A 20,887-nucleotide genomic window follows, 5' to 3' on the forward strand; every position below is an offset into this window, starting at 1 on the left:
TCTGCCACTTCTTTGCCCATTCACCCGATCTAAGTCCTTCTGCAAACTCCCTGCTTTTGTCAGCACTAAATGCCCTTCCACCTATCCTCATATCATCCGCAAACTTGTTCACAAAACTATCAATTCAGTCATCTAAATTATTGACATATAATGTGAAAAGAAGTGGTCCCAGCACCAACCCCTGCATAACAGCACTAGTCACTGGCAGGCAACCTAGAAAGGCCCCCTTTATTCCCACCCTTTGCCTTCTGCCAGTCAGTCAAACTTCTATCTGTGCTAACCACCGTTTCACTCCACACGCTGTCTCGTATTACCTTTGCACATCCCCACTCTCTACAGCTATCTTTTGTACATTTTCACAGTCCAGTGCCAATGTTCTATTCATCCTAGTATCTTGCCTGCAGCCTCATGTGCAGCAGCTTGTCAAAGGCCTTCTGAAAATCAAAGTAAATGACATTTACTGACTCGCCTTTGTCTATCCTGCCTGTTATTTCCTTAAAGAATCCCAACAGATTCATCAGGCAGTCGGGCATGACGTCCCCTTAAGGAAGCTATTAACGCAGAAGAACAATTTATTGCACTACGACTTGCACGCTTGGATCAGAACCATGTGTTCTAATTTAATCTGTATTAGTTACAGCCGTAGATCCATCACTGCCTAGCTACTCACTGAATCTTGGCGGGGCCTGGCTCAATTTGTTGGAAAGATTTGGGGTTGGGCCTGGCCAAGAGGATTATCTATTCTTGCCCTAAGTGTCCTTTGATGTTCTTGATTGGTATCTGGTGATTACTGTTTAAAACGATTATTATTATGCTTGTGTGTTTACTGCAAAAAGACCATAAGACTTGAGAGCTGGATTAGGCCATTCGGCCCATCAAGCCTGCAATGGTCAGATTTGCTGTGTTTGAGGTCAGGTTTGGACTGGATGTGGTTGGTTTTATACCAGACCTGGTATTAGCACTGTGCTGATTACCAGTTTCACCATTCTGGTAGGTGAAAGTTCAGCAGATTGTAAGATTGGAGACTGTGTATATTTAAATATAATCCATTAAATTAAAATAGTTCAGCTCTATCCTGAAGTTGAGTAGGTTCCATTTTCTGTTAATAAAACACCCATTAAAATTGTCAAATACTCCACAAGCACTTTCCAGTGAGCTACTGTATCTGCAATGAGTGTTATAAGTGAGAGAGTTATTTTCAGTAGCCTTGTTTAAATTCTGCAGCATTTGGCTAGGTCCCCATCCCCATTCAGGAATTGAATCCAAAAGATGGATAACAGTGACGATTCTTCCCTCCCCAGCTTTGCCTGCGACGCTTTACACAGCATCTGGCTCTGGTGCCCTCCACTGGACAACGTGCCATAGTGTGACGCTCTCATGCTCTTCAGACTAAATTGCTGACTCTAGATTCCTACGTCAGTGAAGAGTGCAGTGGGACAAAATCCTGGACTGGCATTGAACTACTGGCTTTTGTCAGCACTTTTCAAAACTTTTGCACATTCAATTTCCAGCCAGATTGCTTTGAACTGAGTGGTCTGTTTGAAACTGTCTGTCCTGTGCTGCAGCCAACATTGACCTAGTGATGGCAGATAACACTGCAGCACCTGGAACCTCCAGCCTTTTGTATACAGCACCAGCAAAGCAGTTTGATCTATTGCGGCACAAAATAGGCGTGTAAAGGTGCCAAATGCAGTGGCTTCTTAACCCAGCACTGCTCTTTGCCCCATGTTTCCATCTTAGTGAAAAGAGGCCTTTGTCTTGTTCAATTAAACGACCCGTGGCAAGATGCTTTGGGGTAGCCACCTGGACCCCTAGGTAGCACAGTGGTTAGTGTAATGCTTCTACAGTGCCAGCGGCCTGGGTTCAATTCCACCGCTGTCTGTGAGGAGTTTGTATATTCCTCCTCCCGTGCTTGTCTAGGTTTCCTCTGGGTGCTCCAGTTTCCTCCCACCTCCCAAAGGGCGTAGGTTAATGGGTCACATGGGTGCTACCGGTGTATCTATAGACAAAATATAAAGATTCTCTGTCAGGGACCGCAGCCGTTATTGCTGCCTTGTACTCGTATTGAGAAGTTAGAGCAGTCATTTCTTGCGTGTCTTGATGCTACAGAGGCTGACTGTCCTCTCTTCCCAGGAAATCGGAGACCAAGCCCACAGCCTCAGCTCCGGTTGATCTACCGCCAGAGTACCTGACCAGCCCACTGTCTCAGCAGTCGCAGGTAAGCAGCACCCCCTTCCACTCAATTGGGCCTTGTCGTCTCCCACACTTCCAGTTTCAATCCCTCCAGTGAAAGTGAGTACAAAATTTCATACCAGAGCCAGCTACTCCTACTGGTAAGATCTGTCAAATATTGAGAAGGTAATAAATTTTATTTTTAATGTTTAAACTTGCATTGTGAAAGAAAAAGGAGTTTTTTTGTGGGTTCTATTGTGTTTCTTTGTTTTGTGGCTGCCTGCAAGAAGATGTATCTCAAGGTATACATACTTTGGTTACAAATGCACTTTGAACTTTGAAAGCTGCATCTCTGTACTTGTGAGAGACCCAGCGGTTATGTCGGAACTGGTCAGAAGCAGTTCCTGGTTTGGGGTCACCTATCAAACAACGGGGGACATTTTGGCACAGGACCCATCCTTGGGTCCACAATATTGTGCCGAATTTTTAGCCTACTCTGAGATCAGTTCAACTTCTCCATTTTTCTATCATCCATGTGTCTAAGGGTCTTTTCAAAGTCCCACCACCCCCTGCAGCATATTCCACACACCTACCGCTCTCAGTAGCTACCTCTGCCGTTCCCCGAATACTTTCCTTCAAACACCTTAAAATTATGCCTTCTCGTACTAGCCTCAGTATCAGTTTGAGGTAACTGGATGGAGTGGATAACCAGCACCTTTTTCCTGGGGCAGCAATGGCTGATAGGAGAGGGCATATTTTTAATGTGATTGGAGGAACGTAGAGGGGGATGTCAGAGGTAGGTTTTTTACAGAGTGGTGGGTCTGTGGAACGTACTGCCAGGGGTGGTGTTAGAGGCAGATACATTAGGGACATTTAGGGGACCCTCAGGTAGGCACATGCATAAAAGAAAACTGAGGAAGGGCTATGCAGGAGGGAAGGGTGCGATCAATTTTAGAGTAGGTTAAAGGGCTGGCACAACATGGTGGGCTGAGTGGCCTGCACTGTGCTGTTTTGTCCTATGTTCGGACCAGAATAAGGATGTGATTCCTGTTGAATCAAAGGAGTGACCCTTTCTGGTTATTTTTCCTGATGTTGGTGATATCACTAGTGGCAAGAAGACTGGAAGTGATGTCTTTTTTTGGAGCAAAAAAAAAATTTCTAAAATGTATTATGGCAGTTACTGTTTTTATATATAAAAATGGGTACAGATCAGGGAAAATGAAATGACTGAAGGTGAATTATCTTTTCCATTTACTCTTCCGGATAAGGAGGTAGCAGGTACTATGTTGAGGTACGGTTTATTTGTAACTATATCTGTGTGGTGGGGCGATGGGGACTGCCAAAAACAGTATTTACCACTTGTCCGAACTCCCAAAGTCTGCCTCCTGATGACGGTCTCTCTCCTGCCTGTGTCACTAATTTAGCTGCCTCCCAAGCGTGACGAAGCTGCCTTGCAGGAGGAAGAGGAACTTCAGCTGGCCATTGCTCTGTCACAGTCTGAGGCGGAAGAGAAGGAGAGGATGGTGAGTAAGAGTGCTTGTATGCCAGTAGGCAACAATGCCTAAAAAGTGAATCACATTAATGTTGGCTTGGTAGTGTAGTGCTGTTGCTGTACCAGTGACCTGAAAAACACTGTTGCTGTCGTGAGGAGTTTGTACGTTCTCCCCGTGACCGTGTGGGTTTCCTCTGGGTGCTCTGGTTTCCTCCCACAGTCCAAAGACGTAGCAGTTAGTAGGCTAGTTGGTCACGTGGGTGTGATTGGGCCGGAATAGCTCGGGCTTGTTGGGCCGGAATGGCCTATTACCATTCTGTTTCTCAAAATAAACATTAAATAAAAAAAATTCAGCCTCTAATAACCTGACAGATTAATACAGACCACATTGTCACTACTTTATACTTTGCCAAACAATTGATGCTAGTACGTACAATCATCACAGCGATATTTGATTCTGCGCTTCCCACTCCCTGGATTACAAATATTAAATATTTTTAAAAATAGTAAAAATGAGTAAATATTTAAAATTTAAATTATAAATCATAAATAGAAAATAGAAAAATGGAAAGTAAGGTAGTGCAAAAAAACCGAGAGGCAGGTCCGGATATTTGGAGCCGGGTCAGGATCCGTTCAGCAGTCTTATCTCAGTTGGAAAGAAGCTGTTCCCAAATCTGGCCGTACGAGTCTTCAAGCTCCTGAGCGCTAGTAGGGTTAAGATGTGATGCCATCTGTCTCTGGAAATATTTGGTCGTCAGGGAGTAGTTATAATTTTCATCTGTTGCCCTTGTCTCTTTCAGCCTTTGAAGCAACGCCTTAATGTTCAGCTTAATACCCAGTGTTGCATTTGATGGTTTGCCAGGTGGTTGTGACATTTTCCCTGATATAAGCATTCTTACCCAGAGATAGTTATCCAGCCTTGTTTTAGTTGAGACCGAAGTGTGAGCACAGACTGTCTCATGATCAGGGTGTTTCTGTTTCTGATTTTTGCTACTTAAAATAATTAAAGCCCTTTAGATGGCCTACCTCATCACGATTGTTGTGGTTCTAGTGAAGAACGTGACTATTTCAAGCTAAGTTAGGAACCTTTTCTTAAAGCAAGAAAATATAAGATTATAAAGGTTTTAAAATGATAGGAGACACAGATAGAGCCTTTTCCTAGGGTGGATTTGGTTAAATCAAGGGAGCATCATTTTAAGGTGATTGATAGAAGGTATGGGAGGGGGTGTCAGAGGCAGGTTTTTTAAGACACATGGATGCATGTGTTGCCAGGGGGTAGGGGGGTGGTGCACATTAGTGACATATAGGAGACTCTTAGGCACATGAATGGTAGAAAAACGAAGGGCTTTGTGTGAGGTAGGAGTTAGCTTGATCTTGGAGTAGGTTAAAAAGCTAGAACAACTGTGGGCCGAATTGGTTATAATGTTCTGTGTTCTAAAAGTGGTGGGTTTGTGTGTGTAGAAGCAATGGCCAATTGGTGAAGTTACCAGACTGATGCGCAGTCCCTGCCTGCTTTTACTGGCAACTCATCGAAAATTCTCTCCTCTTGCAGAGACAAAAGAACACTTACCCCATGTACCCGAAGCCAGACCCAACGCCAGTCACGTCATCAGCACCACCCGTCAGCAGCCTATATTCATCTCCAGTGGTAAGCTTTTCACTGCAGGTTTGTTGCTGGGAACCAATTTGAGGTAGAGTTTTTATCAGTCTGTGCCAGTGCAGTGAAATTACTGAGGTTTGGTGGCACTAATTGTAATCCCACAGCAAGACCTGGGGAATTTAATTAAATAACTATCTAGTGTTGGCTCTGGATTACCATAAAGGATCAGCTTTATTCACCATACATTCAACAACTCGTGTTCTCAGTATCTACAACTCATTCCTAGTGTTTTTACTCATTATTATATTTGTACATTGGTTGTTTGTCAGTCTTTGTAGTTTGTTTTATTCACTCTGTTGTATTTCTTTGTTTTACTGTGAATGCCTGACAAGAAAATGAATCACAGTAGCATATGGTGACATACGTACATGCTTCGATAATAAGTTTACTTTGAACTTTGATATATGTTTACTGTGGTGTGTTGGTCAGAGTACGACATGCAACATTTTTTAAAAAATTCTATTTTTTGCGCTATTTAGTTCTCTCTCTCTCTCTCTCTCTCTCTCTCTCTATATATATATATATATATATATATCTCTCACTGTAATTCAGTATTTTTTCTCTATTATTATGTATTGCATTATACTGCTTCCACAAAGTTAACAAATTTCATGATGCTAGTGATATGAAATCTGATTCTGAATAGAGAATTATATAAACAAAGTTAGAGTTTATGGAATATGGAATAAAATTGGATATGGAATAAAATTGCATAAATACCTAAATACCAGCGTGTATAGATAAAAACCTACCTGATTCCTTAGTACAGTTATCAGTGAAAGCAATTTTGTTATCAATGTACAGTATATGTTACCATAAGCTATTTTGAGATTAATTTCCTTGCAAACTTTTTTTTAAAATTTATTGTATTTCTTACATCCAAGGGAGTAAAAATCTTTATGTTGCATCTCTGTCGCAATAAGGAAGGGAAATGTGGGAGGATATTGCCCAAAACACTAAGATTGTACACATAATTGTTTTGTACACATGTATGTACAGTCAGATTCACAACCACATCAGTGTGTATTGATAAATCTGATGGGCTGGTCTGAAAGAAGTTGTCCTGGAGCCTGTTGGTCCAGGCCTTAGTGCTACAGTATCATTTGCCAGCGAAACAGTTTGTGGTTGGGGTGGCTGGAGTCGCCGATGACCCTCTGGGCCCTTTTTTACACACCTGCTGCTGTAAATGTCCTGAACAGAGGGAAGTTCACATCCACAGATGCGCTGGGCTGTCCGCACCACTCTCTGCCGTGCCCTGCGATTGAGGGGAGTACAGTTCCCAGTCAGGATGCTAAGAAAGAAAGACTATAGAATTTATGGAAAAACTATACATAAACAAAGACTATCAAACAGCCAGTGTGCAAATGAAGACAAGGAGTGAAAATAAAAATCGATAGTATTGAGAACATGAATTGTAGAGTCTGTAGGTTATAAAGTCGATTCAGAGCTGCAGTGAGTGAAGTTGTCCGCAGCGGTTCAGGAGCCTAATGGTTGAAGGATGAGAACTATTCCTGAACCTGGTGGTGTAAGAACTAAAGCTCCTGCATCATCTGCCCAATGGTAGAGAAAAGATAGATGGTGGGAGAAATTACTGATGGATGAAATAAGAGTATTTACGAGAGAGAGCATTAGCCGGTTTGTTGGCAATAGATATTTATTGTGAATGTCCAAAATAAGACTTGCGCTTCTCCATTCCAGAATTCTTCTGCCCCGACAGCTGAAGAAATTGACCCTGAGGTAATAACTTGTTTATAATTTCTTGCATTGAAGAGGAGGACTTGTAATAGTTTTCAAGTGTGAAAAAAAAAATGTATTGAGATGAAACATTCTGCTCTTTTGAAAGCTGGCTCGATACCTGAATCGTACCTACTGGGAGAAGAAGCAAGAGGAAGTTAGAAAGAGCCCCTCCCCGTCAGCCCCCGTCTCAGTGGTGGAGTCAGTCACACAACCTGTTGACACTCACCCGGCTCCCATCACAATTGTGGAGGTAAATGTGTTTCTCTGTCTTCTTACAGTACAGACCCTTCAGTGTTGTGCCAGTGTCTTAACCTACTCGAAGCTCGATCTCACCCTTCCCTCCTACATTGCCCTTCAGTTTTCTTTCACCCATCTAAGAGTTTCTTAAATCTCCTAAAGTATCTGCCTCTGCCACCACCCTTGGCCAGCAGGATGTTCCACACTGCCACTGCTCTCTGTGTGTGAAGAATACCTCTGATATCCCCCTCATACTTTCCCCTAATCACTGAAAATTACTTTCCTCGTATTAGCCATTTCCACCCTGGGGGAGAAAAGGCACAGGCTGTCCTCTCTATATACATCTCTTATCATCTTAGCATCAATCAAGTTGCTCACCACTCTGTGTAAAAGAGTGTTTCATGTAGATGTGCTCAGTGGTTGGAAGGGCCTTACCCTTGATGGGTTGGCCCGAATCCATTACCTTTTTATATGTACTTTGATAATAAATTTACTTTGAACTGTGATTGAAACATCAGCAACTTAGCTCAAAAAAAGCAGGTTTAATTCTCCATTAAATGCAGGGAGTGGAGAATGGTTATTTGAGGAGAAACTCAGTCACTTACGGCCGGGGGGGTGGAATCACCAGGCCTGACTGATAGGGAATTATCTCTACTCTGGCTCTTGTACAATATTCCTGGGAAGCTTGCGTATGGACGCAGCACTCAACGTTTCTCTTTCCTCGTTGCGTTTCAGCAGCAATACCAGAACGGAGAGTCCGAGGAGAACCACGAGCAGTTCCTGAAGGCGCTGCAGAACTCGGTGGTGACGTTTGTGAACAGGATGAAGAGCAATCACGTGCGCGGCCGCAGCATCACTAACGACACTGCGGTGCTGTCCCTGTTCCAGTCCATCCACAGCACGCACCCCCAGCTGCTGGAGCTCCTCAACCAGCTGGATGAGAAGCGCTGTGAGTATGGCCGGCTCCTTCCAGAGATTAAACCTAACTTGTGTACTTCGAGCGTAGAACATCACAGCAGTCCTACTCACAGATCAGTCTAGCACTTTCCTCCCACGTGTCTCCATTTTTCCTTCATCCATGTGCCTATCTAAGAGTCTTTTATATGTCTCTAATGTATCTGACTTTACCATCAATCTTGGCAGCACATATCACTCTCTGTTTAAAAAAAAATCTGCCTCTGACATCCCCCTATACTTTCCTCCAATCACCTTAAAGGCATGCCCCCTCGTATTAACCATTTACACTGTTGGAATAGGTCTCTGGCTGTCCACTTGATCAATGGCTGTTAACATTTTATCCACCTCTGTCAAGTTGCCTCCCATCTCCTTCACTGCAAAGAGAAAAGCCAAGCTCACTCACTCACCCTGTCTTAAGATTTGCTTTCTAGTCCGGGCAGCGTCCTGGTAAGTCTTCTTTCCACATCCTTCGTATAATGAGGCAATCAGAACAGAACGCAATACTCCCAAATGTGATCTGTTGGAAAAAGATTGGCTTCCATCAACAATTTCACCTAGGCAGTGGAGCAGACGCGGAAACGGCTGGCCTGCTTTCAGATTCCGATTTGTCTACTTATCACGTGTACGTCGAAACATGACATCGGCATTGACAACCAGCACGCCCCAGAGTGCGTTGGGGGCAGCCCGCAAGTTCTGGCACCAACACCGCCGTGTTCAGCAGAGCAACACACACAACATCGAAACGAAACAACAGCGGCAAAACAAACAGGAGAAAGTCTGCAGATGCTGGAAATCCAGAGCAACACACACGAGATGCTGGAGGAACTCAGCAGGCCAGACAGCACCCATGGAAAGAAGTACAGCCGATGTTTCAGGCCGAGACCCTTCGGCGGGACGGCAAAAGAAGCTCCTTTCCCACGTTCCCTCACAGATAGACCTGCAACGCCGGGACAGGCCCCCCGGGCCTCTGCCCTTGGCCTTGGGCTCTGTGACTTGCAGACATCGGCTGTCCAACCTCCAATCCCTAGCCCAGATCCTCAAACATCAGACCTCCAATCCCTAGACACAGTGCTCTGCAGGCTTCAACCTCCAGGCTCTCCAATCCCTGGTCTCACGTGGACCTGTGACCCTGGGGCTGGGGTGGAGGCTGTCTCCGGCCCACAGAGTTCAGTGAAGTAATTTTTGCTTTTGTGTTTTGTAGTGTACTACGAAGGTCTGCAGGACAAACTGGCGCAGATCAGGGACGCCCGTGGGGCCCTGAACGCTCTGCGCGAGGAGCACAGCGAGAAGCTGCGGCGGGAGGCCGAGGAATCCGAACGCCAGCGACAGATCCAGTTGGCCCAGAAACTGGAGATCATGAGGCAAAAGAAGCAGGTGAGATTCTCCTGAGGAGGGGCCGAGTGGATGCTTGTTCCACGGCAGGGTTCCTTGTGACATCCAGGAGGGTCTGCTCTGGTTCCCCCCCCTTGCCTCTTCAGCTGAGTTGACCAGTCAACTCCACAAACAGCTTGGAAGAAAGCAATGGGGAGGGGAATGTGACAGCTAGGTTCCTTACAGAGAGCGGTGGATATACCCTTGATGTGCCGTGGACCCTGACCTTTGACCGAGGGGTCCGAGGACCCCAGGTTGTGAACGCCTGGTCTGTGGAGATGAATGAACAGTGGACGTTTTGGCCCGAGACCCTTCATCAGAACTGGAATGGAAGCGGGGAGATGCCAGAATAAGGAGGTGGGGGTGAGGAGAGGGGAAGCAGGAGATGCTGGAAGGTGATAGGTGAAGCCTGGCGGGGGGCGGGGGGGAGAGGGGTGATTGAGTGGGAAGGTGAGAGGTGAGAAAGGTAAAGGGATGAAGAATGATAGGAGAGGAGAGTGTTTCATGGGAGAAAGGGGCACCAGGGGGACGTGATAGGCAGGTGAGGAGATGAGAAGTAAGGTAGGGTAGGGTGGTGAATGGGAGAAGGGGGAGGGGGAAAGTTACTGGAAGTTGGAGTAATTGATGTTCGTGTGAAATGAACAGGTACCAGGATGGGGTAGAGGCTGATGCACTAAGGACATTGAAGAGACTTTTAGATAGGCACAAGGAAAATAGAGGGCTATGTAGATGGAGAGGGTTAGATTGATCTTGGAGTAGATTAAAAGGTCAGCATGACATTGGGGGCCGAAAGGCCTGTACAACGCTGTCATGGCCCTGATGGCTGTGAGGCAACCAGTCCATAAGCAGGGTGGGTGGGTTCCTTCACAATATTGCCAGCCCTTTTCTCTATATATGCTCTTGATAGTGGGTAGGCTGGTGCCAGGGGTGCATTGGGCAGGTTTAGCCGCCCGCTGTAGAGCTCTCCTGCGGCTGCAGGTTTAGCCGCCCGTTGTAGAGCTCTCCTGCGGCCGCAGGTTTAGCCGTCGGTTGTAGAGCTCTCCTGCGGCCGCAGGTTTAGCTGTCCGTTGTAGAGCTTTCCTGCGGCCGCAGGTTTAGCCGTCGGTTGTAGAGCTCTCCTGCGGCCGCAGGTTTAGCCGTCGGTTGTAGAGCTCTCCTGCGGCCGCAGGTTTAGCTGCCCGTTGTAGAGCTCTCCTGCGGCCGCAGGTTTAGCCGTCGGTTGTAGAGCTCTCCTGCGGCCGCAGGTTTAGCCGTCGGTTGTAGAGCTCTCCTGCGGCCGCAGGTTTAGCCGTCGGTTGTAGAGCTCTCCTGCGGCTGCAGGTTTAGCTGCCCGTTGTAGAGCTCTCCTGCGGCCGCAGGTTTAGCCGTCGGTTGTAGAGCTCTCCTGCGGCTGCAGGTTTAGCTGCCTGTTGTAGAGCTCTCCTGCGGCCGCAGGTTTAGCCGTCGGTTGTAGAGCTCTCCTGCGGCCGCAGGTTTAGCTGCCCGTTGTAGAGCTCTCCTGCGGCCGCAGGTTTAGCCGCCGGTTGTAGAGCTCTCCTGCGGCCGCAGTGCAGTTTCTGTACTGTGCGGCGATGCAGCCCGCGAGGCTGCTGGCATCTGTGCCTCTGTGGTGGAGAATGATGCGGGTTATTCTTTGCCTGGTGTCTCAGGAGTATCTGGAGATGCAGCGGCAGCTGGCCATCCAGAGGCTGCAGGAGCAGGAGAAGGAGCGGCAGATGCGGCTGGAGCAGCAGAAGCAGACCATCCAGATGCGAGCGCAGATGCCAGCTTTCCCGCTGCCGTACGCACAGGTCAGTGAAGTGCGCGCGCGCACACGCCTGCCACAGCAGAGTGAGCCAGCATTCGAGGAGTCGGGGCAGCCTCGTCACCAGATCAGGGTGCGGTGACTGTAACGCACCTCTACTGCTATTGCTCAGCAGCTTGGTCCACTACTGTGCATTTAGGTTCACATTTATTTATCACGTGTACGTCCAAAATACGGTGAAATACACCATTTGTGTTAACAGCCAGCACACTCAAGGATGCACTGGGGGTCACCACACATTCCTGTACCAACGTAGCTTGCTCACATTACTAGGCAGAACAACACACAACACTACAAAACACAACCTACAAAGCAACAACAGCAAAACAAACCCGGCTGCGCGCGCACACACACACACACACACACACACACACACACACACACACACACACACACACACACACAGCACTCTAACCCCAGCCCCCAGTGGGTTTGCAGACACTGGGCCCTGACTTCCCCAGCAGACTCGCAGTCTGTCCTGAGCTGACTCTGCTGGCTTTGAGTGGCGGAGGAAGTGGCTTCTGTCCTGGGTAGGCGGATGTGGATAGTTGCTTCTCGCCTGCTGAGCAATAGGTTTTGTGATTGACCATTCACTGGGAAGTCCACAGAACAGGTTTGATAAACGCAAGAGATTCTGTAGATGCTGGAAATGAAGAGGAACGCACACACAGTGCTGGAGGAACTTGACAAGTCAGGCAGCATCTGTGGGGGAGATCTCAGCCCATTGACTGTTTCCACTTTTCCCCCACCTCCCCCCATAGATGCTGCCTGACTTGCTGAGTTTCTCCAGCATTTGTCTGTGTTACTTAAACTGGTCTCAGTTATTCACGAAGTAGTTGTGTAATTACAAAAATCCCATTACAGGAGTTGGTCATGGGCTCTGCAGCCTTCTGTGTCTCCAACTAGCACCTTTCAGCCTCTGTGTCTACCTCTCTACCTCCCCCCTTCTCCCTCCCCTCCCACCTTTCTCTCTCCTTCTCTGTCTTCACCAGTCTCCCAACTCCACCCCTCCCTCTCCTCCATTTCCCACTAATCCCTCCTCACCTGCTTCCACCTGTCGTGAACCCATCCCTCTCACTGCTTTGTACTGGCCATCTTCTACCTATACTTACAGTCCAGACGCGAGGTCTCGACCCGAAGCGCCAAGCAGCCCTCTGTCTCAACAGATGCTTGTGGGGCGCAGAGCTCCTCCAGCAGTTCACGTACTGCATGGGAATCGGTGTGTTTGCTGTGGATTTCAGTTTGATGGGCCCGAACTCACATTGACATATCGTAGGCTTTTATCTAAGAAAGATGTGCTGGCATTGGAGAGGCTCCAGAGGAGGTTCACAAGAATGATCCCAGAATGACAGAGTTAAGGTGCGTTTGATGCCTTCAGCCCTGTGCTCGCTGGAGTTTAGAAGAATGAGGAGGGGATCTCATTGAAACCTATCGAATATTGAAAGGCTGAGATTGAGTGAATGTGAACAGGATATTTCTTGTATTGGGGAGCTTAGAACCAGAGAGCACAGCCTCAAAATAAAGGACATCCCATTAGAACAAAGATGTGGAGGAATTTCTTTAGTCAGAAGGTGGTGAATCTGTGGAATTCACTGCCACAGACAGCTGTGGAGGCAAAGTCATTGGGTATATTTAAAGTGGAGGTTGATAGCTTCTTGATTAGTAGGGGTATCAAAAGTTATGGGAAGAAGGCAGGAGAATGGGGTTGAGGGGAATAATAACTCAGCCATGATGGAATGGTGGAGCAGTGTCAATGGGCTGAATGGCCTTTGTGTCTTTTGGTCTTTTGTGATTGTGAGCTGAGCTTGTTCAGTGGCGTTTTTGAATTGAGCGTATTATGAACTTCAATGGTAATACAGGTGAGCAGCAGGGAAACAGGCCCCCTCAAACCAAACTCGCTAAAGTGCATCAGTCGGCTTCGATTATGGTGGCTACTTTTCAGAGGTGGTGAGAAGCGTAGACTGACTCCGTGGAGGGCAGACTGGTTTTTGTGATGTGCTGAACTGTGTCTGTGAAATTTTTGTGGTCTCGGGTAAAGCAGTTACCATGCTGAGTCATGGTGCAGCTACAAATATTTTTGAGGGTCTACGTCAGGGGTTCCCAACCTTTTTAATGCCATGAACCCTTACCATTAACCAAGGGACCCATGGACCCCAGCTTGGGAACCCCTGGTTTATGGGGACAATTTTTGGTTAGAGTGGGTTGATAGAAATTCTTCTTGGGCCCTCAGCTCCCAGTAAAGCATAGGCCATTGATGGCCTCCCGTCTCCATTGTCCAATGTCGATGGGATGGTTGGAGTTCATTAATGTTTCTGTAATCCATTGTACCCACTGTACAGGGGATTGGCCTATACAGCTTCACCAGAGCCCTGTTGGCCAGCCTTACCAATTTCCACCTCTCACAAGGGGGGTGTGGGGTTGGACTTTAAGAGGCAATTGACAGAAATATCAAAGAGAACATATGCAGCACACACAACGTGCTGGAAGAACTCAGCATGTCAGGCAGCATCTATGGAGGGGAATGAACTGTCGATATTTCAGGCTGAAACTGCCTCGGCCTGAAATGTCACCTGTCTATTCCTCTCCATAGATGCTGCCTGGCCTGCTGAGATCTTCCAGCACGTTGTGTGAGAGTGTATGCGTGAGAGTGAGTTTGTGTGTTGCTCTAGATTTCCAGCATCTGCAGAATCTCCTGTGTTTGAGGAAAAAGGCGCAGTTACTTAACAGGAGGTACGGATTGACCTTTGTATTGTATTTGATGTTGTGACATTTATTGCTGAATCACTGCAGCTGACCTTTAGAAAATCAACCTTGCACTCCTGCTTACTCTTGAGTTCTTTGCCCTCCACAGCTGCAGTCCATGCCCCCTGCTACTGGCGTGATGTACCAGCCTTCGGGGCCAGCCAGCTTCCCCGCCACGTTCAGTCCCTCTGGCTCAGTGGAAGGATCACCCATGCACTCTGTGTACATGAATCAGCCTGGCACCGGACCGTATCCCTCCATGACAGTCTCTGGAACAGGTGAGGTACAGCCACGGGGGCATTGGATGTACCATGTTGAGCCAGGGTATCTTCACAAATCAAGAATGCGTAAAACTTGGATGTTTTGTTAAAGTTCCTTGCAGAGATACTGAACAGCTGAGAGTCCAGTGCAAATGAATGGCGTGTTAGTTCAAGAAGTCAATGAGCCCAAAAACTCCCCAAGGAGGGGACAGCCCCTCGAGCATGCTCTAACATTCAGCAAGATCTTGGCTCATCTTCCTCCTCAATTAGCCACTTTCCTGTCTAATTCCCAAAACTTTTTCTTTTAAGTTCCTCAGTCCCAAGCATTTCAACGGACTGACTTGTTCAGCAAAACTTTGAAGCCAAGGACAGAGAGAGAGATTGCATCGGGGACCAAAGGTTTAATTGGGGGAAGTAAGCTTAAGAAACACCTTAAAGGGCTGGGAGGAGGAGAAAGAAGTGAAGGTGAATTTGGGTGTGAAGAGGAGGCACAGTGCGTTACTCTGCCAGCCATCACTGTTCAAGGTTCAATTCCCACTGCTGGCGAAAAATTGAAAAATCACATACTTCAGATTTTACTTATTAATTGAAGGGTATAATGAAATACAGTACACAAAGAAAATCTTCCGTGTTTCATAAACCTTTTCTAGCTGTGTGCAGTTCCAGCTGCATGGCAACAAAGACTGTGCGTGGGAGCATTTCAGTTACTGCGCTGCCTCGCACCCGCACAACTTGGAGGGTACAGTGGTGGGGTTGGTGGAGCTGGAGACAGAGGGAGAGGGAAATGATAAACGAAGGCGGGAGTTTAAACTTCTTGTCATGGTGGGTCCAGTACTGCCAGTAAATAACTGAGCTGCTGCTGCATTATGAAGGCTAACATCAGCGCTCAAAGTAAGATTTATTATCAAAGTACATATATGTTACTATATACCACCTTGAGATTCATTTTCTAGCAGGCATTTACCAGAAAATAAAGAAATAATAACAGTGTATGAAAAGCTATACATAAAGACTGACAAACACCAATCTGCAAAAGAAGACAACATTTGATAAAGTGCCTCACTTGAGGCTGATTTAACAAGATAAAATCCTATGGTGTTACAGGAAGGATACTGGCATGGAGAGAGGAATGGCTGACAGGCAGGAGGCAGCGAGTGGGAATAAAAGGAGGCCTTTTCTGTTGACTGCTAATGACTAGTGGTGTTCCTCAGGGGTCAGTATTGAGACCACTACTTTTCACATTGTTTGTAAATTATTTGGATAATGGAATTGATGGCTTTGTGGCAAAGTTTGTGGATGATACGAAGATAGGTGGAGGGGTAGGTAGTGCTGAGGAAGCAATGTGATTACAGCAGGACTTAGACAAATTGGAAGAATGGGCAAAAAAAGTGACAGATGGAATACAGTGCTGGGAAATGTATGATAATGCATTTTGGTAAAAGGAACAATTGTGCGGACTTATCTAAATGGAGTGAAGGTTAAAATGTCAGAGGTGCAGAGGAACTTGGGAGTCCTTGTGCAAGACTCCCAGAAGGTTAATTTACAGGGTGACTCTGTGGTAGAGAAGGCAAACGCAATGTTGCCATTTATTTCAAGGGGTTTAGGATATAAAAACAAAGGGATAATGCTGAGGCTTTGTAAGACACCAGTCAGGCTGCACTTGGAGTATTTGTCAACAGTTTTGGGCCCCATATCTCAGAAAGGATGTGTTGTCATTGGAGAGAGTCCAGAGGAGGTTCTGGAGAATGATTCCAGGAATGAAGGGGTTAACATACGAGGAGCGTTTGGCAGCTTTGGGCCTGTACTCACTGGAATTTAGAAGAATGTTGGGGGTATCTCATTGAAATCTGCTGAATGTTGAAAAGACTAGATAGGGTGGATGTGGAGAGGATGTTTCCTATGGTCGGGATATCCAGAACTAGAGGGCACAGCATCAAAATTGAGGGGAGACCCTTTAGAACAGAGGTAAGGAGGAATTTTTTTTTAGTCAGAGAGTAGTGAATCTGTGGAATGCTCTGCCACAGGCTGCGGTGGAGACCAAGTCCATGTGTATATTTAAAGTTGAAGTTGATCGTTTCCTGATTGGTCAGGGCATCAAAGGATATGGTGAGAAGGCAGGTGTATGGGGTTGAGTGGGATCCGGGATCAGCCGTGATGAACTAGTGGAGCAGACTCGATGGGTTGAATGGGATAATTCTGCTGCTATGTCTTGTGGTCTTAAGACAAATTGTACAAATAAAAAATAATATTGAGAACGAGTTGTAAAGAGTCCTTGAAAATGAGTGTATAAATTGTGGAATCAGTTCAAAGTAGTTGAAGTTATTCACACTGGTTCAGAAGCCTGCTGGTTGATGGGTAATAACTGTTCCTGAACCTGATGGTGTGAGACTAAGGCTTCTACACCTCCTGCCCAAAGGTGGAAGGAGAAGAGGGCATTTCTTGAATGGTGGGGTCTTTGATGATGGACGCTGCTTTCTTGTGGCAGTGCTCCTTGTAGATGTGCTCAGTGGTGTGGACAGCTTGACTGTGACGGACAGGACTGTATCCACCACCTTCTGAAGGCTTTTCCATTCCTGGACATTGGTGTTTCCATCAGGATGCTCTCCACTGTGCATCTGTCGAAAGTTTGTCAAAGCATGGTTCATTTTCTCTTCACTTCAGCAGAGGCATTGAACATGTTTTCTGATGTGAGTGCAGTTATTGTGAGGTTTATGCCATTCTTCTGCACCTTAGATCCATCCATGGTGAATCCGTATATGTACCAGGCTGCAGCCCCAAGCAACCAGACCTCCCAGCAAGCCCAGGCAGTACCCACGACAAACACCGGATATTCCAGCTACCAACCTACCCCCACACAGAACTACCAGGTGAGTTGCATCGATCTTCCCTGTCGTGGATCTGGGTAACTGATTGCTGCTATAAAATGTCTGTTCTCCCCTCTGTGCTCACACTGAGTCTGGCTCCTCTCGCACGCTCTCCCCTCCATTCTGTGTTCAATGTGGGGGTGTTTGGTGATCAGTATTGTTTCCTGGTTGATGTTGTAATGAACAGCTTCGACTCTGCTGTGTTTTAGTCCCCACTGTACAGTTGTGTACCCCGTATGTAAGCTATGCTGCTAAACGTTTCACTTCATTGCCACACAGCAGGCCATTCAGTCCACTGGGTCCATGCTGGCTCACGGTGCACTTCCTCACCCACAATTCTCCCTCCAACTAATGCTGTCCGTGTTCCCATTAATTCCCACTGGATATTTCTCGGCAGGGACAAGAGGAATGATGAAGGTTCACTGTGTATTACCTGATGGTGAGATCCCTGTTATCACTGAAGAACAGCTCAATAAGTGGAGTCCACCGCAGATGCAGTTGTGCAGGCCTAGGGTGTGCTGGCTTTCTGTGTATATGTGTGTGAACTTGTTGGTGTAGCACAGGGGATCCAACCTTTTTTGCACTGTGGACCGGCTTAATATTGACAATACGCTTGCAGATCAGCCGACTGGTGGGGGGGGGGGGGGGGGCGTGGTCAAGTAGGGTTAAACTCACCTCAGCATGTCTTTTACAGTTAGGGTTGCCAACTTTCTCACTCCCAGATAAGGGACAAAAGTAGCAGTCAAATCCTGGGACACTTTACCCCAGGAAAGACTACAATGACCATGAAGCCTTGCACGGGCACCTGTGTGCGCATGTGTGACGTGAGCATATGATGTCCGCATACACGTATGTACCAATTTTTTTTTCCCCCCCCCCCTCACAAATCGGTTTTGCCTTCACCTTCCGGACTATACTGTACATACATTATTTCTACTTTATATAGGCTGTGTATTTATCATATCATTCCTGCTTTTACTATATGTTAGTATTATTTATTTTCGGTATTATGTGTTATTTGGTATGATTTGTTAGGTTGCTTTTTTGGGTCTGGGAACGCTCATAAAAATTTTCACATATAAATTAATGGTAGCTGCTTCTGTGCTTCACGCCATTTTGGCACGAAAGGTTTCATAGGAACGCTCTACCTTAACGGGGAAATACGGGACAAACCAATTTAGCCCAATGTACGGGATGTCCCAGCAGATACAGGACAGTTGGCAACCCTATGTTCAAGTTCAACAGTGCGTGACAGGGGATGACGAAAGATACAGCTGACTCATATCGTTTCCTCACTGCCCGGTGGTTGGGACCACTGGTGTAGCAGATAGCACCAGCCATCACCGTCCAGGGTTTGATTCCCATTACTGTCTCTAAAGAGTTTGTACATTCTCGTGGTGACTCTGTGGTTTTCCTCTGGGTGTTCTGGTTTCCTCCCACATTCCAGAGACATGAGGATTAGGGTTAGTAAGTTGTGGGCGTGCTACGTTGGTGCTGCAAATGTGGCAACGCTTACAGGCTGCCACCAGCACGTTTGCTCAGACCGTGTTGATCATTGACTCAAAACATACAGTGACAGATAAAGCTCATCGTATCTGGTGGTGATGGTGATACTGTTTCAGCTTGTTAAAATGAGTGGCTTCTATTGCAGAGTGTGGCGTCCCAGGCACAAAACATGCCAGCTCTTCCCCAGTCTCAGTCGGGTGGACTGGGTTACATGGGATCCCAGTCTGTTCCAATGGGCTACCAGCCGTATAACATGCAGGTAGGAACATACTGCTGTATTCCATATTCATCGTATCTTTGTGTTTGTAATCAAAGGCCTGTGATTGCAAATTCCCTGTCCTCAAAGCCTAATATATAGAACGCAAGACCATAAGATATATGAGCAGAATTAGGCCATTTAGCCCATCAAGTCTGGTACACCATTTCATCATGGTTGATCCTTTTTGGGCCAATCTCCTGCCTTCTCCCCGTATCCTTCCCTGCCTTGACTAATCAAGAATCTACCAACCTTTGCCTTAAATATACCCAATGAGTTGTTCTCCACAGCTGCCCGTGGCAACGAAATCCACAGACTCACCACTCTGGCTAAAGAAATTCCTCCTTCATTCTAAAAGGAGACCCCTCTATCCTGAGGCTGTGTCCTGTGGTTTTAGATTTCTCCCACCACAGGAAACATCTTCTCCACATCCACACTATTGATGTCTTTCAACATTCGATAGGTTTCAATGAGATTCCCCCCCCCCACCCCATCATTCTTCTGAATTTGAGTGAGTACAGACCCAGAGCCATCAAACGCTCATTAGTGGCTTACAAAGCCTCAACATTACATCCTTGCTTTTATATTCTAGTCCTCCTGAAATGAATGCTAACCTCGCATTTGCTTTCCTCACCACTGACTCAACCTGCAAACGAAGCTTCAGGGAATCCTGCACGAGGACTCCCAAGTCACTTTGCACCTCGCCTCGGATTTTTGAATTTCTCTCCATTTAGAAAATAGCCTACCCTTTTATTCCTTCTAGCAAAGTGTATGACTATACACTTCCCGACACTGTATTCCATCTGCTGCTGCTTTGCCCATTCGAATTTCTCCAAGTCCTCTGTAGCCTTTCTGCTTCCTCAATACTACACGCCCCACCACCTATCTTCATATCATCCACAAACTTGGCCACCAAGCTATCAATTCCGTCATCTAAATCATTGGCATATAAACATAAAAAGAATTGGTCCCAACACAGACCCCTGTGGAACACCACTAGTCACCAGCATCCAAACAGAAAAGGCTCCCTTTATTCCCACTTTTTGTCTCCTGCCAATCAGCAACGTTCTATCCATGTTAGTATCTTTCCTGTAATACCATGGGCTCTTAACTTCTTAAGCAGCCTCATGTGTGGCACCTTGTCAAAGGCTTCCTGAAAATCCAAGTACACAACATCCACCGATTTGCCTTTGTCTATCCTGCTTGTTATTTCTTCAAAGAATTCCAACAGATTTGTCAGAGGAGATTTCTCTTAAGGAAACTTTGCTGACTATTTTATCATGTGCCTCCAGGTACCCCAAAACCACATCCTTAACAGTCAACTACAACACCATCCCTACCACTGAGATCAGACTAACTGGTCTATAAATTCCTTTCTTCCACTTCTCTCCCCTCTTGAAGAGTCAAGTGACATTTGCAATTTTCCATTCTTCTGGAACCATGCCAGAATCTATTGATTCTTGAAAGACCATTATTAATGCCTCCACAATCTCTTCAGCCACCTCTTTCAGAACTCCGGGGTGTACACCATCTGGTCCAGGTGACTTACCTACCTTCAGATCTTTCCGTTTCCCAAGAACCTTCTCTCTAGTTATGGTAACTTCACACACTTTATGACCCCTGACTACTCAAACTTCCACCATACTGCTAGTGTCTTCCACAGTGAAGACTGATGCAAAATACTTTTTCACTTCACCTGCCATTTCCTTGTCCCCCATTACTAACCCTGCAGCATAATTTTCCAGTGGTTCAATATCTACGCTCGCCTCGCTTTTACACATAATATATCTGAAGAAACTTCTGGTATTCTCTTTAATATTATTGGCTAA

General features: G+C 46.4%; 1 protein-coding gene across 6 annotated transcripts in view; it reads left to right on the forward strand.

The window, feature by feature from the left end:
- hgs (hepatocyte growth factor-regulated tyrosine kinase substrate) overlaps window positions 1–20,887 on the forward strand; it is a 51,390-nt gene that overhangs the window by 24,683 nt on the left and 5,820 nt on the right. For 4 of the 6 annotated variants that reach the window (XM_063030575.1, XM_063030571.1, XM_063030574.1 and 1 more), the window contains exons 10-20: window positions 2,134–2,218; window positions 3,597–3,695; window positions 5,217–5,312; window positions 7,023–7,061; window positions 7,168–7,311; window positions 8,034–8,247; window positions 9,457–9,629; window positions 11,276–11,416; window positions 14,282–14,450; window positions 17,166–17,299; window positions 18,948–19,061. In XM_063030575.1, the coding sequence (XP_062886645.1) occupies window positions 2,134–2,218; window positions 3,597–3,695; window positions 5,217–5,312; window positions 7,023–7,061; window positions 7,168–7,311; window positions 8,034–8,247; window positions 9,457–9,629; window positions 11,276–11,416; window positions 14,282–14,450; window positions 17,166–17,299; window positions 18,948–19,061 (1,408 nt within the window). The remainder of the gene's footprint in view (window positions 1–2,133; window positions 2,219–3,596; window positions 3,696–5,216; window positions 5,313–7,022; window positions 7,062–7,167; window positions 7,312–8,033; window positions 8,248–9,456; window positions 9,630–11,275; window positions 11,417–14,281; window positions 14,451–17,165; window positions 17,300–18,947; window positions 19,062–20,887) is intronic. The other 2 variants (XM_063030573.1, XM_063030577.1) reach the window with 1 other exon arrangement.

This window comes from Mobula hypostoma, chromosome 22 (genome assembly GCF_963921235.1).
Source record: "Mobula hypostoma chromosome 22, sMobHyp1.1, whole genome shotgun sequence".
Classification (NCBI taxonomy): Eukaryota; Metazoa; Chordata; class Chondrichthyes; order Myliobatiformes; family Myliobatidae; genus Mobula; species Mobula hypostoma.